This window comes from Camelus ferus, chromosome 22 (genome assembly GCF_009834535.1).
Source record: "Camelus ferus isolate YT-003-E chromosome 22, BCGSAC_Cfer_1.0, whole genome shotgun sequence".
Taxonomy (NCBI): Eukaryota; Metazoa; Chordata; class Mammalia; order Artiodactyla; family Camelidae; genus Camelus; species Camelus ferus.
In genome coordinates, this window is record NC_045717.1 from 16,245,774 (window position 1) to 16,273,711 (window position 27,938).

Genomic DNA, 27,938 nt, shown 5'->3' on the forward strand with positions numbered 1-27,938 from the left:
ACAGACAGATTGATAGACAGACAGACAGACATATTTTTAAACTAGAATCTCTTGGGTCTTCTAGGGTGGCAATTCTTGCTAAGCGCTCCTCCTTTTCAAACATTTACACTGGTCACTCAAGTCTTTGTCACCTTGATTTTGCTGTGACCACCAAAAATGATGAAGTGGGTAACATCTTGCTCCTTCCTTTAATAGAAATGACTTCAGTATTTCATCATTTAAAATGACATTTGCTGTGGTTTTGTGATTAGGCTTACCATTTTTAGGCACTATCCTATCTATGTATTAAAAATGTTTATTAGAAATAGCTATTGGATTTGATAAAATGCTTTGGGTGTCCTTTTTGAAAAATCATGTGACTATCTTTTTTTCCCCCTTAATGGAGGTTCTGGGGACTGAACCCAGGACCTTGTGCATGCCAAGCATGCACTCTACCACTTGAGCTATACCCTCCCCACTCCTTCTGTTTCCTTTTAAATGGCCTATAATTGGAATAACCAGTTTATCCTCTTTTATGTCCAGCTTCTTTCGCTCAAAACAATGTGAGATGTATTCATACTGTTGACCTCGTGGGTCATTGATTTATAAATAAGTCAATATTTCTATTTATTTATATTAATACATTGATGAATATACAGCTGATTTATTCACTATTCTGTTGATGGGCAATTGGATCGTTTCTGGTTTGGGATGAATATAAACACTTGGACCTCTTGAGTCTATTCGTCAGGGTGGGATTGATGAGTAATCTTCAAGATTATCATTAGTTTCCCCAAGTGGTTGTAACATGTTCATCTCTTAAATTTTAGCCATTCTTGTGTATCTGGATACCATTTCTAATGGCTGGATAGCACACCACTGTATGAATGTTCTACTGATTATTCTACTGATTAATTTCAGACATCTCCTGTTAATAAGCATTTGGGTTGTTTCAGTTTTGACTCTTCTAAACAATGCAGCAATGAACATCCTTAAACACCGTTCTTTATGCACTTGTAATTGACCCCTTAGCAATCACCTTTTTGGTTATTTCCAGTTGTTTTGTTTTTAGGTACAAAATAACACTGGAATAAACGTCCTTGCACCTTCATCTTTGTAAACTTAAAGTCTTTTTTTTTTAACCCAAAGACATGCATGTAGAGTAGATGCACTGACAGTTGTAGCAGAAGTGTTCATTTTTGACGATGGCTTTACCCCACCCTATGGCCTGACTGGTATTTCTCTAGTTTTACCTCTGAATGCATAAGTTTTGCAAAAAAAAAAATAAAGATTCTTGTTTTGTTAGAGAATTTAGGTTTTTTAGCTTTTAACATCTCTTCTCACATTGTTCTTGGGGACAGAGCCAGCCCAGGGCAGTGTTGCTGCACATTGCGTGGGATGAAGGGCTGAAAGCTGCTTCCTCTTGCAAGCTGGCTTCTGAGATTGCACCTTCTCCTCCTGCTCCTCTTCCAACTCTATGACCCTCCAAGGTATGAAGTCTAGTTGGTCCAGCCGGAAGGGGGAAAACTTCTGCAAAATAAATGTGTTATGCTCCAGATTATATATCAGGGCTTCTTGACAGTGTCTGAACTCTCTCTGCACCAAGGTCCTTCTGAAAGCCAGTCATCCCCTCATCCATCTTTCTACCCATCCTTCCATCTGCCATTGATCTATCCATCATCTATCAGTTATCCACTATCCATTCACTGATTCACCCAGCTGTTCATCAATCCACCTCCTATTCATTTATCTCTTTACCAATTCCTTCATCTTTCTTCATTCACACACTCATTTATCTACTCAGATTTCATCCACCTGTCCACCCACTCACCTATCCTCCCTCCATCTATCCATTTATGCCTCCACGCACCCATCCATCCATTTATCTATCTACTCATCTATCCATCCATCCATTCCTCCATCCGTCTATCCATTTATCCATCCATGCACCCAACTACACATCCATCCCATTTATCTGTTTACCCACTCATCCATCCATTTATCCATCCATCTATGGGTCCATTTCCTTATTTACTGATCTGTTCATCAGTTCAGCCATCAACTTCCTTTACTCATCCATTTTTGATCCAACCCTTCATCCATCCTTCCAACGCATCCAACATTCATTCATCCACTGATTTATCCACTCAGTATCTAGTCCTGCCCATCTATCCATCCAACTTTCAATCTCTCACCCACTCATATATTAGTCAAGGTAGCCACCCAGCCACTATCCACCTGTTCACAGCCTGGAGCCAGGTCTTGTGACTGAGATGGGGACAGAGAAATGACTCAGATTTGGTTCCTGCCTTCTAGGAATTCACAGTCAATGGGAAAGGCAAATAATAACACCACGCACACACACGCACACAATGTGCACATATACACACAAACAAGATATTTCCAAAACAGTGTGATCAATGCTGTACTCACAGTATGCTCCAGATACAGAGGAAGATTGAAAAGCTGGTAGGTGGTTGGCCATTCAGGCGAGAATGTGCACTGCATGCTAGTGTCGAAGTAGCTACAGGATGATGGGGAGATATAGGGACCAAAGGCCACCTGGGCATGTGGCCAGGAGAGAGAGGGCCTGCAAAAGAGAGGAGGAAGACTGCAAGGTGCCAGGAACAAGAAGAAATAGGTCCAAGAGTGAGCACATACCCCAGGCAGGAGACCTTGTGTCTGCTGGCCCTACTCCCTGACTGCCTCCCTGCCACCTTCCACAGGCAGAGCTGACCCGCCTAGGAACCAAGACAATGCAGCAAGCAACACAGCTACAGGTGCCACCCAGTGGGCAGAGCTCCCACCAGCCCATCCCTAATCTTCAAGACAAAGCGGGGACACCACGTCCACAGCCCCAGCACCAGCCACCTGCATCCAAGGAGACCCTCCTGCAACAGCCTGACAAGGACAAGACGGTGGCTCGCCATATCCCACACCTCCGGGCTGTGGTCGAGAGCCAGGCCTTCAAGAATGTCCTGGTGGACGAGATGGACATGATGCTTTCCCGCGCAGCCACCCTCATCCAGGCCAACTGGAGGGGCTACCGGCTCCGGCAGAAGCTGATCTCTCAGATGATGGCGGCCAAGGCCATCCAGGAGGCCTGGCGACGCTTCAACACCAGGCGCCTCCTCCGATCTGGCAAGACGGTGGAGAAAAGAGTGAAAATGGAGGAGAGGGACATTCCTTACCACCCACCCCAGCAGGTGCGGTTCCAGCATCCAGAAGAGGGCAAATCCCTTCTGGCCCCACCCATCATGCTGAGCAAGGAGACTCAGTTCCCATCCTCTGACAGCCTGGCCACTTACACCGAACAGCTGGCCCTGCTACAGTCCCAGGGCATGTCACAGCCTGGTGTGCAGGCTACATGTGCCGTTGGAGGCCCCAGTGTCACCTTCCTGCCACATCAAGCTGTCGCCATCAAACTTCCATGTCCAGTGAGTCTAGAGGCAAAGTGCCACCCATGCCTGCTGACAGGAACTGTCAGAAGTTCCTGCGTTGTCCATGTAGAAGGCGACACAACAAAGACCAAGCCAGTAACTGGCAGAGCCAACAAGGCAGGAGCCACAGGGCCACCACTGTCCGGAAGGTATGCCCAGGCAGTACATGGACAGCTCAAGACCCAGACTCAGGCCCACATGGAAGCAGAGGTCTTCAAAGCCCCACCCCAGACAGGCCCAACATCTGTGATAACCAAGACCCCACCCCAGCCAGTGCCCACCATAACAGTCACCAAGACCCCGCTTCAGATGTACCCAGCAGCCAGGATAACCAAGACCCCACTCCAGCCTTGCCCAGTGCCCATGGTAACAATAACCAAGACCCCACTCCAGGTACACCTGGCAGCTCCAGTGACCAAGACCCCAGCCCAGACATACCCGGCAGCCACAGTGACCAAGACCCCACTCCAGTCATGCCTGGCGGCCATGATGAACAAGATCCCACCCCAGCCATGCCCGGCACCAATGGTAACAATAACCAAGGCCCCACCCCAAGTGTACCCGGCAGCCCCAGTGACTAAGACTCCACCCCAGACGTACCCACCAGCCATGATGACCAAGACCCCACTCCAGTCGTGCCTGGCAGCCATGATGAACAAGATCCAATCCCAGCCGTGCCCAGCACCTGCAATAACAATAACCAAGACCCCACCCCAGCCATGCCCAGTAACCCCAATGACCAAGACCCCAGTCCAGATGCGGCCAACAGCCTCAGTGACTAACACTTCACCTCAGACACGCCCAGCAGCCATGATGACCAAGATCCCACCCCAGTTATGCCTGTTGGCCTCAATGATCAAGTCCCCACCCCAGACACGCCCCACAGCCACCATGACCAAGACCCCGCCCCAGACGTGCATGGTGCCGATGATGGCCAAGACCTCACCCCAGATGCGCCTGGCAGCTACGATGACCAAGACCCAATTGCAGACATGTCAGGCAGCCACAATGGCCAAGACCCCATCTCATCAGATGCTCCAAGGAGGCTCGGTGACCAAGGCTCCTCCCCAGACACGCCTGGCAGCCATGATAACTAAGACCCCGGCACAGTTACGCTCAGTAGCCACCATCCTCAGGACCCTATGCCTGCCCCCTCCAGCAGCAGCTGAAAATCCGAAACCTTCACTTTCAGCAGCGGCAGCAGCAGGAATTCCTGACACCTCATCCCACACCTGTCTAAGTGGGCCAAAGACCAAGGCTGTGGGGAACACCAGGCAGGCAGCAGGGGTGGTCAAAGTCTCGTCCCGCTCATATTTGACTGAGGGAAAGGTGAAATATTTCTCCCCGTCACATCTGGGGGCTGGGGCTCCCAAGGTTCCAGCCAAGCCTCCTTTGGAAGGTGAGAAAATCAAGGCCTTCTCCCAGAAACAAGTGAAAATGGAAACCGTGTTTGATACCAGTGTCGCCATGGAAATGCCTGGGGCTTTGTCCTGGGCAAAAGTGGCTGAGGACAGGAACAAGCAGGCCCACCTGAGGGCTGATATCATGAAGATCCAATCCCGGGTGTATGCGCCTGTAGAAACAGCTGTGGTGCCCCAGGCACAGCTGGACACGTGTCCCGACAGAGTTTCGCCTCCGGCACAGCCAGGCTCATGTTCAACCACCATCTCATCCCAGAGACATCTGCTCGCTGAGCTGACCAGGGCTCTGCCCCAGGCCCACTTGGGCACGTGTCTGTCCAAGCCCCTATCCCAGGCATATCTGTCTACCAAGCTGACCAAAGCCCCGTCCCAGGGGTATCCACCGTCACCTGCTGAGCTGACTGCAGCCCCAGCCCAGCCACATCTAGCCACGTGTCTGTCCAAGGTGCAGTCCCAGGCCCACCTGCCCACCAAGCTGACCAAAGCTCAGTCCCAGGCACAGCTGGTCACAGGAGCGATAAAGATCCAGTCCCAAGCCCATCTGCCCGCAGGGCTGACTAAGGCGCAGTCCCAGGCCCAGCTGGTCACAGAAACAGCCAAGTGCCTCCATGCAGCCCACCAGGCTGCCGAGCTCAGCAGCAAGACCCAGTCCCAGCCACTCCTGATTGGGTTCAAAGCTTCCACCCAGCCCTGCCAGCACATCAGTGCCCTGGGCACTCTGCCCCGAGCCAAGCCAGAGGACAGACTGACCCAGCTCCCGTCCCATAGCCATGTGCAGGCCAAGGCCACCCAGGGCCCATGCCAGGGGGTCTCTGAGACCCAGAACGTGCTGGTGCCTCTGCTGGCATCTGCTGGGCACACCACGTGCAACGTCGAATCCTGGGGGGACAGCGGGGCCACCCGGGCCCAGCCGTCAATGACCAGCTCGGCCCCGCCCTGCCAGGAGGAGCTGGCAGCCTCCCAGCTGGCCTCCCTATGTGCTGAGCTAGCCGCCGTGCTGGGCTCCCAGGAGGACCTCCGTGCCCTGCTGGCGAAAGCCCTCTCCCAAGGGGAAGTGAGGGCGGCCCTGAACCAGGCCCTGTCCAAAGAAGTCTTGGGAGCCACAATGGCCAAGGCCCTGCCCCAGGGCATCCTGGGCACGGCACTGGTGAAGGCGCTGTCCTGGGGCGAGCTGGGCACCACCCTGTCCCGCGCCTTGTCCCAGGGTGAGCTGCGGGCGGAACTCACTAAGGCCATTCAAGGCCGACTGGCGGATGTGCTCAGCAAGGCCCTGACGGAGGAGGAGAGGGCCACCTTCAACCAGGCCCTGTGTCAGGGGGAGCTGGGCGCTGTTCTGAGCCAGTCTTTGTCTCAGGCAGCCTTGAGGTCTGGAGTTGTCCTTCCCAAGGCTGCCTCGAAAACAGCGGGAAGCAGGATGACGGTGATGCCGACCCCAGTGGAGGTGGACTACAGGGGGAGCCCGTCGGCTGCCTGGGGGCCCACCCTGGGCTCCATGAGACTACAGCCTGGCAAGGTCAGGTTTCCTTGGGGTGGGGCGTGGGAGGGCTTTGTCACCAACTGGCCCTCTGGGCTCTTGGGAGAGATGGGGGATGGGGCCATGCTCGTGGGGTCACCCTGCTCATCAGTGGTCTCTGTGGGAGCCTTATTGATTGGTAAGGTGGTCACCACCATTCATCAGTATTTCCTGCTCGCTGCCCTGGACCCCACTCTGTCATGGGAGATGGGGCCTAGCAGGGACTCCTTAAACCTAAGCTCTGGGGTGAACGAGGAGAATGTGTGCCTGCACCCAGGGGCCAGTAAATTGGCATCAGATCTCAACCCCGTGTTGAGTGACATTGACTCCAATTTGCCCAAGTCACCCCACCAGCATCCTCCCTGCAGTATTTGGCAGCCGCTCACTGCCAATGGTGTGGGCCCTAGCACCAGCCGGCCATCATTGGCCGGTGGTGGCATGACCCCGAGTTCCCACAATCCACCTGAGGTCAGCACGGTGGCCCCACGTCCATGGGCGTCGTCGAGGGAGGGCAGGGTGGCACCAGCCAAGCTTCCCAGAACTACAGGTGGTAGGAGGGCCACCCACTCCCACCAGTGTGCTGCCACTTCTGGGGGGTCTGCTTGCTGGTGTCAGCCCTCAGGGGTTGGCAGGGTGCCCCCTGGTATGTGTCGATCTTCAGTGGCCAAGGGTCCCCAACAGCCATCCATGGTCCCCAAGGAGATCCTGCAGAGGACTCAGTCCCCCAATCATAGACGGGCCTCCATGGGCACTAGGGAGATGACCAACAAGGTAACCCCAAGTCCACCGCATGCCACCACGGTGACCAAGGTGCCCCTAATCCAACCACAGGCGCCCAAGGCCTGTGTCATAACCCCAGGTCTTCGGCCTGATTCCATGGCCCCTGGTCATCACTGGGCACTCAAGACTCAGGTTGATCCCAGTGTTTTCCAAGCCTCCCCAGGCAAGAGGTTGGCACTGACCCTTCCCCGTGTAGCCATCTCCAGGCAAGAGAAGAATCAAACACGGGGGACCATTTCCAGTGGATGCTGCCCACAGGAGCTGGTGACTAACCATATACTCAAGGAACTGGTGGCCAGTTTACCACAGGGTTCAGACAGTGACCTGGCCAGGAGCTTCTCCCAGGGCTCCACAGGCTATGGCCCCAATGTGAGCAATTCCCAGAGCTCACTGTGTAGTTGCAGTTCACTCAGCCTTTCCACCATGTCTGTGGCCAGCTTGACCACTGTAGACCTGGTGGAAGGGGAGTCCTGGGAAGCCAGTTTGGACAAGGACTTTCATCAAGATGCTCTCCTCTCTGGAGAGGCCAGGGATAAATCCCAGGGACCCGGAAATATGGAAGAGATTGAGAGAGCAGGTGTTGGGCACGTGACCCTAAACCTCCACGACCAGTCCTCTGGAGCCTCAGAGCTGATCCCCATTCTGCATCACAGCTCAGTGTCCAGTCGCATGACCTTGAGTGTCCACTGGGGCTCAGATGACTGGGATGAGGGAAATATGTCCTCAGGCCAAAGCTCCATGGATCTGAGGGAGAGCTTGTCCCAGAAACCCTATAAGGCTGGGTTGACAAGAAGTCTGTCTTTTAATAATGTCCCTACTGCATATCAGTGGTCATCTGTGGCCAGTAGGTTAACACCATGCCTATCACAACCCACAATAGCCAGTAAGGTGGCCCCAAACCCAAGCCAGCCTTCTATGGCCAGTAGGGTCATCCCCAGCCTATCTGAGCTCTCTATGGCCAGTAAGATGACTCCCACCCTAGGTGTACCATCTAAAACCAATAGGGTGGACCTCTGCCTAGCCCAGCCATGTAGGGTCAGTGGGGTGGCCATTAGCCTAGGCCAGCCACCTGTGATATGTGAAGTGGCCCCCAGCCTACCTCAGCTATCAATGACTGATGAGGTGGCACCCAGCTTTGCCCAGCCATTGATGGCTGGTGGGGTCGCCCTCAGCCTAGCCCAGCCACCTGTGACCAGTGGGGTGGCCCCCAGCCTAGCCCAGCCACCTGTGACTGGTGGAGTGACCCCCAGCCTAGCCCAGACATCTATGACCGGTGGGGTCACTCCCAGCCAAGCCCAGCCATCTGCAACCAGTGGGGTGACCCCTAGCCTACCCCAGCTATCTGTGACCAGTGCGGTGACCCCCAGCCTAGCCCAGCCACCTGTGACCAGTGGGGTGACCCCCAGCCTAGCCCAGCCACTTGTGACTGGTGGGGTGACCCCCACCCTAACCCAGCCATCTACGACCAGTGGGGTCACTCCCAGCCTAGCCCAGCCACCTGTGACCGGTGGGGTGACCCCCAGCCTAGCCCAGCCACTTGTGACTGGTGGGGTGAACCCCAGCCTAGCCCAGCCATCTATGACAGGTGGGGTCACTCCCAGCCGAGCTCAGCCATCTGCAACCAGTGGGGTGACCCCCAGCCTGTCCCAGCTATCTGTGACTGGTGGGGTGACCCCCAGCCTAGCCCAGCCATCTACGACCAGTGGGGTCACTCCCAGCGTAGCCCAGCCACCTATGACCAGTGAGGTGACCCCTAGCCTAACCCAGCTATCTGTGACCAATGGGGTGACCCCCAGCCTAGCCCAGCCATCTATGACCGGTGGAGTCACTCCCAGCCGAGCTCAGCCACCTGCAACCAGTTGGGTGACCCCTAGCCTAGCCCAGCTATCTGTGACCGGTGGGGTGACCCCCAGCCTAGCCCAGCCATTTATGACCGGTGGGGTGACTCCCAGCCTAGACCAGCCATCTATGACCGGTGGGGTGACCCCCAGCCTAGACCAGCCATCTCTAACCAGTGGGGTGACCCCCAGCCTAGCCCAGCCACCTGTAGCTGGTGGGATTGCCTCCAGCCTAGGCCAGACATCTATGATCAGTAGAGTGGCCCCCAGCCTTGCCCATCCAGCTATGACCAGTGAGATAACTCCCAGCCTAGCCCAGCCACATATGACCAGTAGAGTGGACCTTAGCCTAGGTCAACCATCAATGGCCGCTGGTGTAACTCCAAGCACAGTCCAGCCATCCATGAGAGATGGGATGACCCCCAGCCTAGCCCAGCCATCTGTGCCTGGTGGGGTGGCCCCCAGCTTAGCACAGACATTTATGACTGGGGGGGTTGTCCCCAACCTAGGCCAGACATCTAGGGTTGGTGGGGTGGCCCCCAGTCTGGCCCAGTCATCTATGACCATTGGGGTCACCCCTAGCCTAGGCCAGCCATATTTGACCATTGGGATGACCCCCTGTCTAGCCCAGCCATCCTTTGCTGGTGGGGTGGCTCCTAGCTTAGGCCAGCCTTCTATGGCTTGTGTGGTGGCCCCCAGCCTAAGCCAGCCATCTTTGACCAGTAGGGGGCCCCCCAGCCAGGCCCAGTCACCTGTGACCAGCGGTGCGGGTTGTGCACTCAGTCAGCCAAGTTGGGCCCCTAGGGTGGGTTCAAATCTACCATCATCAAGGGTGAACGCAGTGGCTCCCACTCTGAGTCATTCATCATTTGCCATTGAAGTCACCTCCTGTACACCGTATCCATCACTGACTAATGGCTTGGGCCAGGGTCTGAGCCAGCCAACCATGTCTACTAGGGTGGACCCATGTCAAGATCCTCTGATGGTTAGTGGGGTGGCCTCAAATCCCCAGGCCCCTGAGTTCAGCGAGATATCCCTTGGGTTTTATCAGCCACACAGTATTGGTGGAAGGCGCCCAAGCATAACTGAACAGTCTGCTGTCACAGTTTCAGCTCCAAATCTCTACCAGGAATCTATTACCAGTGGAGGGGACTCTTGTCTGGGCCAGGGAACCAGCATATCTCAGGGGATTCTGTTCCAGGGTATGGCTGCAAGCATGTCCCAGGGCACCATGGCTGCTGGCACGCTCCCGGGTGTGTCTCAGGGGACTCTGGCGGCTGGCATGTTTCTTAGTATGTCTCGAGTACCTATGTCTCCTGGCATGAGCAGGAGTATGTGCCGGAGAAGTGTGGCAACTGGTATGGGCCCAAGACAATCTCAAGGGGCCAGGGGCGTGGCTCCCCTCACATCCCGGGCCTCACTGGCCAGTGCCCCTTTGATTCATCAACCAGTCTCAGGGGTGCGCCCTGGCTTTTCTCAGGCTTCAGTGCCCAGTGGACTGGATATGAGTTTGTCCAAGTTTTCCCTGAGCAGTGTGAGTCCCAGTATATCTCAGATCAAAGGTAGTCTCCCAATACCTTTGGACCACCAGTGTCCTTCTGTGTCCACAATCTCCACATCCAGTTATCAACAAGCACACGGTGGCAGTCAGCAGCCTGGGATGGGCATAACCAGAGGTGTGGTGCCAGGTTCTGTAGCCAGTAGGATTTCCACGGCTGTGGCCCCAGGTTCTATGGCTGAGGGCATGGCCCCTAGCCCTCCCCCAGGGTCCGTGATCAGGGGCGTGGGCCAGAGCCTTCCTCCAGGGTCCATGGTGACCTGTGTGGCCCCCAGCCTTCCACCAGGTTATATGATCAATGGTGTGGTTCAGACCCTCCTTCCAGGGTCTGTGATCAGCAGCATGGGCCAGGGCCTCCCTCCAGGGCCTGTGATCAGTGGCATAGGCCAGGGCCCCCCTCCAGGGCCTGTGATCAGTGGCATAGGCCAGGGCCCCCCTCCAGGGCCTGTGATCGGTGGCATGGGCCAGGGCCCCCCTCCAGGGCCTGTGATTGGTGGCATGGGCCAGGGCCCCCCTCCAGGGTCTGTGATCGGTGGCATGGGCCAGGGCCCCCCTCCAGGGTCTGTGATCTGTGGCATGGGCCAGGGCCCCCCTCCAGGGTCTGTGATCTGTAGCATAGGCCAGGGCCCCCCTCCAGGGCCTGTGATCGGTGGCATGGGCCAGGGCCTCCCTCCAGGGCCTGTGATCGGTGGCATGGGCCAGGGCCCCCCTCCAGGGTCTGTGATCTGTGGCATGGGCCAGGGCCCCCCTCCAGGGTCTGTGATCTGTGGCATGGGCCAGGGCCCCCCTCCAGGGTCTGTGATCGGTGGCATGGGCCAGGGCCCCCCTCCAGGGTCTGTGATCTGTGGCATGGGCCAGGGCCCCCCTCCAGGGTCTGTGATCTGTAGCATAGGCCAGGGCCCCCCTCCAGGGCCTGTGATCGGTGGCATGGGCCAGGGCCTCCCTCCAGGGCCTGTGATCGGTGGCATGGGCCAGGGCTTCCCTCCAGGGTCTGTGGCCAATGGCATGGCCAGAACGCTGTCTCCAAGTTCCGTGGTGACTGGGGTGTCCCCTAGTCCGATTGCAGCCTCTGGTGCTGGTGGGAAGAGGCAAGGTCTCTCTGTAAGACCCTCAGCCAGTCTAACTGCTCCAAACCTGCTCCTAGGTTCAGCAGCAAGTGGGGTGGGCCCAGGTATCCCACCTGGTCCTGTGGCCTCTAGTAGTGGCCCCATCATCTATGAATCAGAGCCTGGTTCTGGGGTCCATGGCTAGTGCAGCTGGTCCACCCTCCACAGTCAGAAGCATGGCCCAGGGCCTTCCCCACGGGTCCCTGCTGATTGGGATCACCCCCCGTCCATATCATGGAATCCTGTCAGGGGAAGGTTCTACAGCCTCTTTCCAAGCATCCCATGCCACTGGCCTGGCTCAAGTTCATCCCCAGACCTTGGAAGCTAATGGCACAGCCAAGGGAGTGCACCAAGTGCCCACGGTTCTGCAAAAAGCCTCAGAGTTGAGCCAGGCTCTTGGGATGATGCCATTTGAGACCATAGGCAGACAGACAGGGATGAAGCCAGAGGACGTGGACAAGGTTCTGCCCCAGGAGTCCATATCCAGAAGGGGGTCTGAGGTACTTGAGGCAACCCCGTGGATGTACCATAGTCCCCTGGCAACTGACATCGACTATGGCCATGACTTCCCTCCAGAGGACGAGACTCTTCCCAAAGGCCAGAGGCCGCTGTTGAAGGAGGTGGCTCCAAGCCAAGCTAAGTCTATGGCCAGTGGCATGGCCTCTGTCCCTCCCCAGTCTCTGAGTTTTGCCAAGAACTCCATCGCCAGTGGTGGCACCCCAGCCCTGCAGCAGAAGACAGCAACCAGTTGGGGGGCCCACAGTTCTCACTCTGTGGCTGCCAGCAGGGTCCCTGGTGTTCATCAGCAGGCATCGGTGCCTCACGTTGTGCCCCGGAGCCCCTCAGTGGCTCGTGTGGTGCCCCGGAGTCCCTCGGCTTATCAAAAGGCTTTGGTGGCTCACATTGTGCCCCGGAGCCCCTCAGTGGCTCACGTGCCCCGGAGCCACTCCCGTGGGATGATGGCTTCTGCTGTAGTCTCAAGGTCACCCAAGCTGGCCAGTTTGCACCCAGGGTCTGTGGCTGGGATGGGGACCCCAAGCACTTCTCGGAGGTCAGGGGCCACCAGCGTGTCCTCACATGTGCCACTTCATCCACCCCTGGCTAGAGGGGTAGCGCCCCGTGGGTTCCAGAAGGAAGCCATCCCCAGCGCACTCTGGAAGCCAGTGTCTGGGGACCTGATTCAGAATGGCCACAGGTATCTTAGCCATAGAAAATCCTACAGGTCCATGCATGGTATCCCTGTCCCACAGAGGCCAGAAAATTCTGTGGCAAAGATTGTGCCCTCCCATCAGGTGCAGGAGGATGCCTCCAAGTCCTCACAGGAAGTTCTTAAAAATTCCATAGGCGCACCGGTGGCCATAATGCCAATCATCCGCACGGCCATCCCTAGGCTGAACCTGGGGGCTCGGAGGGTGTCTCTGGGCTATGAGTCTTCACCGAGTGGTTCCCTGCGACCCCTTTTTAACCAGAAGTTGCTGCTGGGATCTCAGGACTCCCATAGCTCTGTGGCTCCTGTAGACAGTCACAGGGCCTCCCTGACTCCCACTGTACTCCAGGGCCCTAAGGACGCTGGCGTATCTGGTGGCCAAGCGTGGAACTCCGTCGTCCCCAGTGTAGCGGTTGGGCGCAGGAACAGCACCGTGGCCCCTTGTGGTGCGTGGGAGCCACCCAGGGACGCTGTGCCATGGGATGCCATGGGCAGCAAAGTGGCAGTGGATCCCAGACAGCCAGGGGAGCTGGTGGCGTCAGTGCAGGCTGTGGAGAAGATAATCATCCACGCCGTGGTCATTATCCAGGCATGTACACGAGGCTACCTGGTGCGCCGTACCATCAAGATTTGGCACCAGTGGGCCATCATCATCCAGGCTGCCTGGCGTGGCTACTGTGTGCGGCGGGACCTGGCCCGGCTCTGCAGGGCTGTCACAATAATCCAGGCTGCATGGCGAGGCTTCTGCACCCGCCGGAGTCATGCTCAGCAAATGCTGCTCCCAAGCATGTGGGCGGAGGTGGGCGCCAGGGCCAGGTCTACATCTGACCACCGCTGCTTCCAGTCCTGCCAGCCACATGACTGTACCCTCTGCCGGTCACTGAGCTCCGGGCTGGGGAGCCCACCCAGCGTGGTGATGCTTGTGGGATCCAGCCCCCGCACGTGCCACATGTGTGGCCACACCCTGCCCACGAGAGTGGTGCATGGCATGGGCCGGGGTGCTGCGGTCCAGGCTGTCATGCCTCGGAGCTGCATTACCCAGTCAACACCTCGGAGCCCCCGCCAACCCCATCCCCCGAACAAGGCGGCCACGGCCATCCAGTCCGCCTGGAGGGGCTTCACTGTACGCCGCCGGCTGAAGCAGCAACAGCTAGCAGCCAAGACGCTTCAAGCCACCTGGCGCGGCCACTCCACCAGGGCCTCCCTCACCACGGATGCACTTTTGGGATCGGCGATATGGGACAACTCGCGACACACGCAGTGGCCTGGCATCTAGGACCTTGGCTTCCTAATCGGGGGACACCAGGGGAGGGGCCGTGTGGCTCTCTGTATCTAATGAATAAAGCCCTCCACAGCCTGCGTCTTGGTCCAGTTGTGCTTATGGGGGCATCTTGGGCATGATGTGGGGGGAAATTAGGGAAATCTGGAACATCCTGGACAGGAGGGGCCTCCCAACTTCCAACCATGCTGTTGGCACCTGGGGTCTATTGCTAGGGTGGGAACCCTAAGCCTTTCCCAGAGGTCATGGCTGCCAGCGTGGCCTCACATGTCCCATCGTGTCCATCCATGGCTAATGGGGCAGCGTCCAGTCAGTTCCAGATGGAAGCCACCCCCAGGGCACTCCAGAAGCCAGTATCTGGGGACCTGGCCTACAAGGACCACCATGAGTCTCTTGGCCATAGAAAACCCAACAGGTGCATGCATGGGTGCCTCATTTGGGAAATGCTAGAGGTCTCCTGATTCGGGATGCTGCACCCACCCCCAATGAGCTGCCGTCTGGGTGAGAGAGAGACGGACACAGACATCCCCAGCCGGTGGGGTCAGGGACAGGGCAGAGATGTAGGGAGGAGGTTTGGGGGCACCCGGAGGGGACAGCCTGGCCAAGAGGAGGAGCAGAGGGGGTGACAGCATGGGTTTGGGGCAGCTATGGAGGAGGCCATGGAGTGGTGGGGGCTCCAGGGGAGAACGGGAAATAGAAGGGGCAGGGGACAAGCAGAGTGTAAAGCCTCAGGGTCGTAAACCAGACGGGTTTGTTAGAAGTGGGGGGTGGGGTCCAGGTGGAGGGGGGGCTCAGAAATGTCATCCCTGGTGAACAGTAGCGCCCCCAAGAGGCCCTGCGTCCTGAGGCCCCGCCTCCGCTTCTCCCCGAGTAGCCTCGCAAGCCGCCAGCAGGGGGCGCGCACGAGTAAAGAGCAGTCACCCGGCCACACACCTGTACAGAGCGCGCCGTCCCCACTCCCCACGCCGGAATGGCTGGCTCCCAGCTGCCGCCACCGCTTCTGCTGCTGGCTTTGGTATTGCTGCTGCCGCCGAAAACTAGTACGACTCTCAGTCCTCACACTGTCACCTCTACAGGTAAGAACAGGAAAGAAAGAGCCACGGCTTCCAGGAAGCTGAGCATATGGCCTAGCCACACACCTGTCGTCTGGACTCCTACCTCAGGCCGCGCTGATGGGCCAGCCTCCCCCTCCTGCCCAAAAAGGGTTGCTCCTTCTCTCAGAAGCAAGGTGGGGAGGTCATGGGAACTGCTGGAGCACCACCCCCCTCCACCCCTGACCCCAGCCCTGCTGAGGCTGCCTGTTCAATGAACCCCGGCATGACCTGAGCCAGTGAGAGGCTGGTGACAGCCTCATACCCAGTTTGAAATTCTGTTTCAAACCTCAGTTTCTCTTAGCCAGCCCCCAAAGGGAGAAGGGTGAGGACTCCAGCACCATGAAGTGGGGAGGTGGGGAGAAGAGCTCACTTCCTGGTCACTGAGCATCTATGACTCCCAGGAGAAGTTCAGATGCCTGACTGAATTTCTTTCTGCTCCCCCATAAGACGGTTCCCAGTGTGGAGAAGAGTTGAACTTGCTGCATCCACTCCCCAGCCCTTCCATCCCACTAAGTCATCATTCTCTCTGATCCATGTCCCAGCCCCAAACCTGGAATATTAGAGTGGAGGCCACCATGCCTGAGACTTTTACAGCGGACAAGGATTTCGCTCAGAAGGCACCATGTTTATCCCCATTTCATAGCTTAGGCACTGAGCTGAGATCTCCCAGCCTGTTGCTGGACCCAGATTAGAACCAGTTGACTTGGCTCATGCCAGCTTCCTGGTCTGGGAGTCTCTGGGCAAAGCAAACTCCTGGCCAAGTGCACAGAAACAGCCCCATTTTACCTTCTGGTCAGCTCTCCAGCAGGCACTCAGCAGAGTTTGCGTCCTCCACCACCTCCTCTTTCCAGGCCCACTAGTTTTCTTCAGTTCCTTTAAAAGTTCAGCTCCCCAGAGTTCTGGTTTGGCTTGGGATCCACTGTGGCCCCTGAGTCCTCTTCATTTCAGCAGAAACCTCTTGTCATCTGGATTCCTCCTCAAATGATGGTAAGAGGAAGTTTGGGGAGGCTGGACTCTTAGTCCTTGACTCTTTGGAGGTCTCTGAGAGGCCCTCTTCCCACCTCCCAGTCACCTGGGACCAGACCCTCTACTATTCTGAGCCTCAGCTCCCCATCTATAAAATGGGGGTGAGGTCAGGCCAGCGCACCATGCCTCCTTTTTTTCAGGGGAGGATCAGGTTTATTTTTAAGTTTTTTAATAGCAGTAGTGGGGATTGAACCCAGGACCTCTACCGGTGAGCTATACACTCCACCCACCCCCACCATCCCTCTTCTAGATTCATCTGTTATTCCCAAAGGGCCTGGGAAACTGGACAGAGAAATAGGGGTCTACATGTGGACCCAGCCCTGTCCTGGGGCCAGTGCTGGGTATTATTTCCGCATTTCTGCTGCTTGGGGTGAGGCAGGGGAGGAAGCACAAAGATTGACCCAGGGCGGAGTGGGTAGGGGTGGGGCAAGGAGTGGTTGATGAATAAATTTGCAAGTAGCTGAGGTGTCCAGCAGCCTGGAACTGGGAAGGAAGTAATTGCGGGAGATGGCCCATGAAATCTTTACTCACCCTCAACCTGGCCCCTGGGCTTGGTGTCTAGGATGGAGTAGGGACTAAGGAGCAGCTGGAGCAAGGGAGTGGGGGTTCCAGAGCCTTGATCTGCTGACTGTTCCTAGAGCCCTAGAGCTCTGTGCTCCCATGAAAACTCTGAGTTTAGCCATGGGGGACCTTCCAGGTACCTGGGGAAGAAGATAAGGGTGGATCCTCCCTGGATGCTCAGATGTGGATCTGTGCCACCCAACATTATTATGTGCCAGACCTGTGTGAACTCTCAGAGACTCTGACTTCCTGTGATGTCCATTTTACAGACAAGGAAACTGAGTCCCAGAAGGTTTAAAAGAGCTGTCCAACATGTTGCCTGGGTTGCAACTGTTCCCTATATCCAGAGGGCTTCTAGAGCCCTGAAGCAAGAGGAGGGGGCAGGGAGGGTCCAACCTGGACTGGAACCCTGACTGTGGGACTTCAGATAAGGAACTTCAGACAGGGCACCTCAGTTTCTGAGCACCGACATGGTGCACTAAGTCCTCCAACTCTCCTTAAACAGTGGGTGTTGATTATCCGGCATAATGGGGGAAGAGGCATCCAGAGGGGGGTTGGGGCCAGAGTTGCACACCCTCATTCCTAATCATCTGCTCCCTGCACCCTGATGGTATCTTCCTTCCAGGTGTTACAGCCCCAGAGGCCACGAACTCAACTCATGAACCTCTGATTTCCTCCTCCAGCCACAGCTCCTCCAGTTTAGTGACAACCCGCCCCTTGAAATGGAGCCCAGAGACAGGCTCCACCACCCACCCTAGCACCCTTAGTTCAGAGGCAGATTCCACAACCTCCCACAGCCCCTCAAGTTCATGGGCAACCTCCACCATCCCACCCACCCTACTACAGTCAGAGACAATTACCCACCCCAGCTCTGGCTCCCCCAGTTCAGAGCTCCCCCCCACTCCCAACTCCAGCCCCCTGAGTTTCACCTCCTTCACCCTGCATTCGAGTCCTACTTACCCCAGCTCCAGCACGGGGCCTTTCTCCATGTCCTCAGCCACCGCTGATGGGACATCCGTGGCCTCTGGCCTTGGTGAGTGAGTATTGGAACATTTGGGCAGGTGAGAAGGGATGGTTGTTGGTACCAGGCTGCAGCTCTGAGATTGGCCACCAGGGGGAGACATAGTCCTAAGAATATGCTGGGAAGGGCCTCTTCCCACCCCCTGACGCCCCAACCCAGCATCACCTAAACCTCTTCAAGCCTTTTTCTTTCCATGCACATTTATGAAGCACGTAGAATGTGTCAGGTCCTGTGGGACCTAGTTATGTTGGGAGACGGTATAAGTAAATTATATACTTGTTTATAAAAGAACAAAATAGAGCAAGATTAGGGAATCAGAATGTGAGTGCAAAGGATTTGAAATTTTAAAAGACTATTCAGCAGAGGTCTTGGTTTGAAGGAGGTAAAGGAGGGAGCCATGCAGGTACCTAGGGGGAGAACAGCCCAGGCAGCAAGCACAGCAAGTGCAAAGGCCCTGAGGGAGAACTGAGCTGGGTGCATTTGAGGAAGAGTGAGGTAGCTGGAATGGGGCTAGTGGGTTACTAGTGAGGGGCAGTGATGGTGGGGAAGTTGCAGGGTGTGATCACATGGGGCCCCAGGGGTCTAATAGAGGCCAAGCATTTTCTGGGGGTCTAGAAAAATTGGCTTTCAAAATAGTATGTTTTCTCTAAAACATTACAAGCAGAGTGCAAATAGGAAGCATAATGACATTTTGCTTAAAGACACAGGATATAAGTCATCTTCACAAAGTGTCCAATTTTGGATGTATCCCAGAAGGTCATTGGGAACAGAGTTTCAGGTTGGATTTTTTTTTCTCCCAATTTGCAAGAGCTCCTAAGAGTGGCCAATAATGGCATCAGAAACACACTGAAGAAAATGAATTTCTTGTAGACAATATATTCAAAAGAGAAAGGAAAAGAAAGTAAGAAAGAAAAAAACAAAAGCAAAAGCAAAAGGATAAAAATGTGCTTGAAAGTGGTTACAGCAGTGACTGGAGAGGGAAGTAAGCACAGCTTCCTGAGAAGGGACTTAAAAGGCCCTGGGCCCTGGTGGGTGGCTCAGCTTTAGGAGGGGTGGGGTCCAGGGCTGACTCAGGGCTCCTCCCCTCAGCTCCAGGTGACACTGGGGCCCCCAAGTTACACAGAAACCCAGGTGTGGTGGTGGCCGTGTGTCTGCTGGTGTCTATTTTGCTCATCGGGTCTGTGGTAATGGCCGTGAAGTGCTGCCACAAAGACATGTCTGAGTTCCAGAGGATGGATGAGGTATCCATGGTGGGGGGAATGATGGGCTGGTGGGGGGTTGCCCTCCCAAGCAGGGCAAGACCCTGCTGCAAAGCCCACTGGTGCCTGAACACCCTCTTGTCTGCATTCCTCCTTCAGGAGACTGTCCACTGAAGGTCATCCTTTGCCCATCACCCACTGAAGTGATCCTCAGGAGGCTGAGAGAGAGGGGGCTTGGATGGAGCTGGGGCATCTGGAGAGGGGCAAGGCTTGTGGGAATAAAGCCCCTACTGTTCCTCTGTGGCATCCTGAGTCATTGATTCATTTGACAAACGTTTTTGAGTGCCTACTATGTGCTGGGGTCACAATGGGGACCATTTCTCCTACCTTGTGGGGCCAACAGTCTCAAGGAGGAGACAGACAACAGCCAGGGGATCAAATGACATAATTTCAGATGTCGCTGGGGGTCGCAAAGTCACAGATCGGGGTTGTGGCTGGATCCCAGGGGCCCATGTGTCCAGGTTTGCTGAGAAGGTAGGGAGGTCTCTCTGTAAGGTGATATTTGTGCCTAGACTTGAAAGGGGAGAAGGAGCCACCCTGGGGAAACCAGGGAAGATGTCCCAGGCAGCAGGCGCAGCAAATGCAAAGGCCCTGTGGTAGGAAAAACTTGGGGTGTTTGGAAAAACAACAAAGAGGTGAGCAGGACCAGAGCCAAGTGAGGGAGGGGTCCATGGGGCACCAGGTGGGCTATGGGAAAGAGTGTAAGTTTCAGCCAGAACTCTGGGGAAGATGGCAATGTGTTCTTGGGCAGTTCAGTGGCCATCTTCGACCATGGCAATGGGAAAAGCAGGCCCAGCTGGGGCTGCTGTGCGCTCCTGTTGGTGGGGCCAGACAGCAAAGTGGTGGGCTCACGCAGGTGCCGTTCCTCAGCTGACTTCCTGGTTAAGCGCTTGTGCACCAGGTGATAGCTGAGGTCCCACTGCTCAGTAAAAATCCACCATTTCCATAGAAAATAGGATAAAACCATGAGGGAGTTTCTAGTCAGCATGTGCCAGAATCTGGCTGATCTTCCTTCAGATCTTTAGGAGGGCAGATCAACACGGGGAGCGGCTCTACAGGAGTCACGAATAGCCTGCTCAAAGGCTTGGAGGCTGGAAAGGGCTGGCAGCATGCAGAGAGCAGGGAGTCAAAATGCTCCTCCTCCCCAATCCCCATTGTCTCAGTCCCATTTCCCAGGATCTGAGCCTGGAAGCCTACTCTCTCCTCTCCCATTGTTCAAGAGAGAAAGCTGAGTTCAGGAAGGGGCAGGCCTGGGGCTAGGCACTCTGGGGAGTTGGGTGGGGTCTGTGGGATCTTCCTTCTAACGCCCCCCCCTCCACTGGACCTTCTAGGCTTCTCTAGCAGATTGGGAGACTGAGGCTCCAGGCTGGGTCTCAGCCGTGCACCTTGGCCATGACTCAGGCCTGGAGCTGTCCCCTCAGGGCTGGGTTTACCCCATAGTGAAATGGGTGGTCAGAGAGTCTGGGGGTCAAGGTCATCCAGCACTTCTAGGTGAAGCCTGCCCAGGGAAGGGTCATGCTCTAATGATTCTTGGGGGCAGAGGGGACAGCATGGCCTCCCCAGCAGGCAGCGGGTCTGGTGAAACATTAACTTTTGGCAGCTTGGGAGGCAGCAGTAATACAGAAACCTCTTTGCCCTGCCCACAGCCCCCCTCACCCCACAGCCTCTCCTGATGGGGTCCCCCTGGTTCCTGCTGCAGCTCCAGTCCCCCACTGTTTGTGGAGGGAGTATTGACCAGAAGACCAAAGAGGGTCATAGATCTGCCTGGGGCGGCAGAGCATGGTGGGCAACTTTCTGGGAGCCTCTAGGGACCCCCAAAGGCCATCCTCAAACTCCCGAGGCCACACCTCCCAGGCTCTGCTGTGAAGCCTTGGTCCCAGACCCCAAGCTCGTAAAATCCTCCCGTGTTTACCTCAAAGCTGCCCCTCCCTCTGTTTCTCTCTCTCTAACTCTTTCCTCTTCTCTCTCTGGCCCTCCATGTTTTCATCTCCCTCCCTCTCTCATAAGCAAACATAGGAACAATTAAACTTAACACCCTCTGCACTGGATTCCCCTCCCAAACCCACCACAATCACACTTGGTCATGCTCCTGGCCACTCTCTCTCTCACACTGTCTTAGTGACAGCCTCACACCCTCCCAGTCACTCTGCCCGCCACCTCCTGGCTTGGCCCCAAAGGTAGTATGTGGGTGTGTCCTGCTCAGGCCTGGCACTCATCTAGTTAAGGGGCTCACTGGGGCGGGGACCCTGGGCCACCTCTTAGGCAGGCTTAGTCCGCCCCTCCCCTGCCCCTGCGAGGTCACAGGACTCAGGCAGCACTCAATGGTGGCAGTGAGCTTTGGGTCTACCCAGGCCTCACAGAGCTTTTGTGAGTTTTGAGGGTTCTCAAGGGTTGGTCTGGGGTCCCTGAACCCTCCAGAGCTGGGCTGGAAGCTGAATGGATCCTCCACGGGACTCCCGGGGCCAGGGGACTTCTTCCTGAGGGTCCTAATGCTCCAAGGCTGCTGACTCTGGCAGGGAGTAGGGAGGGGACTTGGGGATTGTGTGGGAGGGACCAGGCCTGCTGCCCCTGGATGGAAGTCCCACACTGGTGCCTGTGGTCCGGCCCAGGCTACCTCGATAGAGGGCCTGCGGGCCCCAGAAGAGGGTGCGGGATGTGGGAGTGGGCTGTCTGTCTAGGAGGGTCTCACAGGTGCATAGAGGGGATCCCGGAGCCTGGAGGTCTCACGTCCATCTCCTCAGGTTCAGAGCCACCTCACTGCTGCCATAAGGCGCAACAAAACAGAGCTCTCCTTCCCGCTAAGTCAGGTGAGCAGTGGGGAGTGGGGGGTGGCTGAAGTGGGGTTGTTTTGTCCAGGCCATGGATGAGGGGATCCAGTACTTGGAAACACCCAGAGCTGCCTGGGGACCCACTTCCAGGTGGGGAAACTGAAGCCCAGAGAAGCCACAAGAGGCTGAGTCTCCATTCGAGTATCTAGCCCAGGGCTGCAGCCATTGCTCTGGGGAGCAAGGGGACCAGCGGTGGGGGCAGGGGCAGCAGGGACTGCTTGGGTCTGGATGCAAGGTTTTTGGTTGCCCAAGAAAAGGGGCCTGGGTGCTCTCAGCCCAGGGCAGGGAGGGTGTAAGGCCAGACATTCGAGGCCGGGCCAGTGGCCCCATTCTGGGAAACTGAGGCAGGAGAAAAAGAAGGTAGTGAGCGGAGAACCAGGCAGGAGCTGAATCCCAGGCTGATCACTGATGCCTGAGTGGCTGGTAACCTCTCTGGAACTCTAGATGCTCATATGAAAAAATGGGCTAAAATTATGTGGCCAAGAGAAGTGAGGATGAGCTGGTCCCTGGCAGCAGGCAATGTCCCACATGCATTAACTCCAAGCCCTAGCTGTCTGCTGGAGGAGGAGAAAGATAAGGATAGCCCCAGTTTGTGGATGAGGAAACTGAGGCACAGAGAAGCTCACCCTCCCTCAAGGTAAGTGGCTGAGCGAGGTTTGAACCTGAACCTTCAGGACGCTTGTCTGTGACTTGAACCCCTGTGCTTGAGCTGAGCCCCTAACTGCTCCCCACTCCCAGACACTCCCTGGCCCACCTCTTTAACGTGGTAGGTGATCAGATATCCCCAGTGAACCCCAGCATCTTGCTCCCTCCCCAAGCTGCACCTTCCTCTTCTGCAAAGTGGGGACCCCCGACACTCCCCCAAAACACTCAATTTACAGCATCAATCTTTCCATTTGTACATGGAGCACCTACTCTGTGCTGGGTCCAGCACTGGGCCTGGAGGATGTGGAGGCTCATAGGCTGGCAGACAGATGTTAAACCAAGAGAAAGGATAATATGTGGGGGTGGGTCAGTGAGTGAGGCTGTCCAGGCTGGGCAGGAAGGGCTTCTCTAAGGCTGTGCCATTTGAGTTGAAGAATGGATGAATATAAGCAGCCAGTCATGGGGAGAACTGGGGGAAGGGCATTCCCTGCTGAGGGCACAGCTTGTGCTAAGGTCCTGAGGCAGGTTTAAGGAGCAGCTAGACGAAGACAAAGCTGGTGAGCCTGGGGCAGGTTGAATGAGGAGAGATGGAGGAAGGTGAGAGGCAGTGGAAGGCAGAGACTGGGGCACGTGGAGCCTAGGCTGCAATGAGGGGTGTGGATTGTGATCTAGGGGTACTGGAAGCCACGGGAGGATTAGGAGCAGACAAGGGACAGATTTAGGGTTTGTCTTAGAGGCAGGACTTGGTGTCACAGCCAGAGCTAACACATAGCAGGATTTCAGGGAAAGGAGAGATGGGAAATCAAAGGACAGCTTCTTGGGGGAGGGTATATATAGCTCAGTGGTAGAGTGTATGCTTGGCACGCATGTGGTCATGGGTTCAATCCCCAGTACCTCCATTTAAATAAATAAATAAATAAACCCCTAATTACCCCCTCCCCAAATAAAAGTAAATAAAATAAAAAGTAAAAGAAAAAACGTTGGACCAAAAAATTTTTTAAAAGTAAATAAGACAGCTTCTCAGTCTCCCTGAAATCCCTTCCTCACCCAGGGCCTCCCCCCTCCACCCTCCCCAGCTTCCCGACAGGCCTTCCACCTCATCCCCACTCCAGCCTCACTGCAATTAGTCTGGAGTGGCAGGTTGATTAACACTGCAGCTGAGAGGCCCAGAGGACACTCCTTTCCCCTGCCTGCAGCTCTGAGAGCCCCTTGTCTTTACCCTACCCTCACTCCAGATGGGAATGGAGCAGCTGGACTGGATCCTGGGAGTCTGGGCTTGCTGAAGAACCCATTACCTAACCCATGGCAGGTGCTGTCAACCGCTCCCCAAAGGGCCTGTCTTGTCTGTTCCATGCCAGCCAGATTCCCCACAAGCCCAGACCAAGCTGCTTCCTCTGGCTCCCCCAGGGGATCATGTGTTGCTCACCCAGATCTTAGTGCTTCCTCTCTTTTTTGGGAGGTTAGGGGAGGTAATTAGGTTTACTTATTTTTTTTAATGGAGGTTCTGGAGATTGAACCCAGGACCTCTTGCATGCTAAGCACATACTCTACCACTGAGCTATACCCTACCCTTTTGGTGCTTTGTTTCAAATCTTCCTCATCCAAGGTAATGGTGGTCCCACCCACCCAGAGAACTATGTGACTAGTCGCCCATCATGATCACGAGTTTCCCTTTAATCCCTGTGAACACCCCTTGGCCATGGCTTGTCTCTCAGACTCTGAAATATGTCCCAAATCCACTCATAGCCCATAGCCCACCCAAATGCCCCAGCCTCTATGCTGCCGTCAATGTTCCTCACTCTCTGGTGCAGACACAGAAAGCTTCTTAAAATCATAAAGGAAATTGCATCCCTTGAAAGCCCTCAGTGCACTCCCAGAACAAACCCCTAACTCATCACCCATACTCTGAGACCCAACATCAAGTCCTCACCAACTCATATCACCACACTCCACTCTATCCTCCCCTCCATGTTCATCTAACCTACCAGCTTGTTCCCACCCCAGGGCCTTTGCACATGCTGCCTTCTCTGTCTGGTAAGCTATTTCCCTAGCTCTTTCCTGCTCAAAGTCGTCTCCTCAGCAAGGCCCATAACCACGCCTGTGCAACATGATTGGCCCCTCCTCCAATCACTTTCCATGCCCTTACACAGTTTAATTTTCTTTCTAGCACTATGTGGACTGTCTTTTCATATTTGTTGAATGAGTAAATGAATTCATATAAATGTGGGCATATGGCTTTCCCATTTGGAACTCAGTTTTCTCCAGAAGAAAACAGGCAGGTGACATCTCAGTGGGCTTCCTGTTCTGGGAGAAACCCACTGCCTCCACACATCCCACCCTCAGTTATCCCTGCATATCCTCCCAGCTGCCAGAAATCCTCCCTGGGGAGGCCTAGTGTGGAACACTTGCATTTCTGCCTTAGAATTCAGGTACCCCTGGTAGAGGGTGGTGACAGTATTGCTCAAATGATATATGTATGTGGGAACAGCTAGGTGTCCTGGGTCCTAGAAGGATCAGATCTATGCAAAGAGTTGAGGGGAGGGGAGAGGGGGATTGAGTGGCCCCCAGCAGTGTGACCCTAAGCAAGTTGTATCCTCCCCGAGCTTTGATATCCTCCTCTGTGAAGCAGGAATAAAAGAACCCACCTCAAAGAGAGGAAACGAACATAGAAGAGGTTCAACTGATGTCCCCTTCTCTCACCTTCTTCCATACTCTCCTTGCCCTGGCTTTAGCCCTGATTACCCTTGTGGTCTTGGACCTCAGTTTCTCCATCTGCATATTGAGTCTGATGGTGGAGACAGACTCAGTTGTGAGGTGCAGGGGCAGAGCGGGAGAAGGCTGGCTCTGAGCTCCACCTCTCCCACATCCCCATTTGTTCCTTTGGCCTACACTCCTACCCCTATGGCGGTGGGTTCTGGTTTCGTTGCCACTTCCTAGAGTCAGCACTGGGGACAGCTCCCAGCCTGCGACTGGCACATATTCCTTGATCTTTCTATCATCAACCCCACAGGATCTGTATCAATTTAATCACCAGTTCACAGATAGGGAAACTGAGGCATGCTTGCCCTAGATCACATGGCATGGATTGAACCCCTATCTGTTGGGCTGGAGAGCTCACACCCCTAACTCATCAGTTCATCTTGGTTCTGTTTGATTTTTAAACGTCTCAGGTGTTTACCCAGAGCATGCTTGCAATCACCAGCTCACTGAATTTTCCCTATTCGGTCCTTCCTTCCAGAAGTGAGGCACTAAATCTCAGAATCCAGAATTCCATCTCCACCATTTACTTACTAGCTACAACCTTGGGCAAATTACTTAACCTCTGAGCCTCAGTTTTCTTGTTTGTACAATGAGAATAATTGTATCAAATGGCGTCATCATGCCCTTGTGAGCTAATCCACGAAGAATCGTCAGAACAGCACCTATGTGGAGTGAGTATGCAAGAAATTAGCTATTGGTACCCTCATTATTTGCTCGTTTACTTACTTCATGCCTCATCTTTATATTTTAATAAATAGTATAATATGATAGAATAAAATTACAGTTCATATTATTATAAACAGTGGTATATCTGATATAATGTAATAAATAATGAACATACTGTGAAATAATTGATTGATAAATATTTTTGCAATGTTTACTGTGAGCCAGGAACTATTTATATCCTGCAAGGTTGAGATCCACATCCCTATTTCATAGATGAAGAAACTGAGGTTCAGAGAAGGAAATTCATTCTGAGAGAAAGTAGGACTGAGCTCTCTGGGTCAGTTCAGGAATCTGGGTAAGGGTATCTCAGAGCCACATAGTCCCCAGGGTCCCAGAGAGACCCCATGACTGGGAACTTGCTCATGTTTTGCTGTTGTCTGCCCAGGCAGTCCTGAAGTCAGTGGATTCTGGCTTGTCTCCCATGAGCCCCCTTGGAAGTTGTGTCATTCGGAGATGCTTCTCAGGGACCCCATTGCTGCCACCACTGTCAAGCCGCCTTGGGACCACTGGAGAGGTGGAGCCCAGTGCCTGTGTTGTGTTCACCATCGAAGCTCGAGGGACAGAGCAAAGCCACGACCTGGACCCAGGCAGGTGAGAAAACAGATGGGCATGAAGGGGGCCAGTCCCAGGAGAGGGAGAGTACCTCTTCTACCTTTCTTTAACTTATTCAGAAAACATTTATTAAGCACCTACTGTGTGCCAGGCTCTGTACTGGGGACACAGCCATGGGCAAGCAGGTGTTCACAGGCTGATGGCAGAAGTAGACTCATAACATCTGGAGAGATCTCTAGAGGAGTCTTCTGACCCACCCTTGGAGGCTAGGGGGTGAGGAAGGACTGCTTGGAAGAGCTGACATCTAAATCTAGCCTAAAGGATGAAGAGAACTCAGCCAGGAGGAGCACAAGGAAATGTATGTCAATTAGAAAAAAACAGAACATGAAAAGTCCTGGTCTCAGGATCAGGTGCATGAGAAGTTGAACATAGATCAGTGTGGCTGGAAGGTGGGAGGGGAGCCTGGGGAGATGGTCAATGGCTTGACCACACAAGACCTCATGGAGTGTAATGGGAAGCCATGGGTGGGTTTTCAATGGAGGAAGTTGATCAGATTGGCATTTAAAAAAATTTCGTGTGGCTGCTGTAGGGAGGACTGTCAGGAGCAGGGGTAGAAATAGCAGGAGCCCAATGAAAAGGCTGGGACAGTCCTGGGTAGGAGATTGTGGTGCCTGGGCCAGGGTGGGAGCCATGGGCTGGAGAGAAGTAGGCAGATTCAGAAGTTATTTATGAAGTAGACACACCAGGCATTGGTGGATACCAGCAGAGGGTAAGAGAGGGTGGGGACTGGTGGACAGCTCCTGGTCTTTGATCCTTCACTTGTGACATCCCTTTTCATCCTTGCGGCAGTGCCAAGAGGTGGGAACACTATCATTACCCCAATTTTCCAGAGTAGAAAACAGGTTTGGGGAGGCGAAGTGACAGCTAGCCACTGGCAGTACTCATATCCCCCATCACTTGACCAACATGTCTCCCACTGTCAGCTTTGGAGGGCAGGGACTGAGCCATGAATGTAATGGGCAGAGAGGAATCACTTGTTTTGCATCACTCAGCAAGACGTGATAGTACTGGGGCTTGAGTTCAATTTGTCTGACTCGCTGGCCCAAGTATTTTCCATTTCCAACCTGGGGACACAACTCATGTAGAGGATAGACAATCTTCATGGGAAATATCCTTGAGATATACTTCTGAGCCCTCTGAAAATATTATGGCTCTTTCTGCCCCACGTCTGCTGCAGCAAGTGGCCCCAAATACCTCCCTGCCCCAGCCCACACCCATGCACTCAGCCCTGCTCTTGTCCATGTCTACTTCTGTTAACTGTGGTAGAAAATGTTCTCTCCCTCCA

General features: G+C 54.8%; 2 protein-coding genes and 1 long non-coding RNA gene across 5 annotated transcripts; 2 read left to right on the top strand and 1 right to left on the bottom strand.

The window, feature by feature from the left end:
- Positions 1–1,339: 1,339 nt before the first annotated feature.
- IQCN (IQ motif containing N) lies at positions 1,340–14,201 on the top strand. Of its 2 annotated transcripts, none has more exons than XM_032465239.1 (2): positions 1,340–1,469; positions 2,706–11,944. In XM_032465239.1, the coding sequence occupies exon 2, from the start codon at positions 2,736–2,738 to the stop codon at positions 11,778–11,780; it is 9,045 nt and encodes a 3,014-aa protein (XP_032321130.1). In that variant the 5' UTR covers positions 1,340–1,469; positions 2,706–2,735; the 3' UTR covers positions 11,781–11,944. The 2 variants fall into 2 exon arrangements, with proteins under 2 accessions (XP_032321130.1, XP_032321131.1); XM_032465240.1 differs by lacking the exon at positions 1,340–1,469 and adding an exon at positions 13,192–14,201 and having other exon boundaries at positions 2,577–6,353.
- LOC116659013 lies at positions 1,372–16,448 on the bottom strand. Its single transcript, XR_004314282.1, has 4 exons — positions 16,002–16,448; positions 2,919–3,117; positions 2,413–2,569; positions 1,372–1,509 (listed from the first exon to the last, which is right to left on the bottom strand). It is a non-coding gene; the product is annotated as an uncharacterized LOC116659013 (long non-coding RNA).
- On the top strand, positions 15,027–19,328 carry LOC102513931 (cell wall protein RBR3). Of its 2 annotated transcripts, XM_014568536.2 has the most exons (4): positions 15,027–15,197; positions 17,428–17,835; positions 18,913–19,064; positions 19,182–19,328. In XM_014568536.2, the coding sequence occupies exons 1-4, from the start codon at positions 15,092–15,094 to the stop codon at positions 19,194–19,196; spliced, it is 681 nt and encodes a 226-aa protein (XP_014424022.1). In that variant the 5' UTR covers positions 15,027–15,091; the 3' UTR covers positions 19,197–19,328. The 2 variants fall into 2 exon arrangements, with proteins under 2 accessions (XP_014424022.1, XP_032321162.1); XM_032465271.1 differs by lacking the exon at positions 17,428–17,835.
- Positions 19,329–27,938: the final 8,610 nt, after the last annotated feature.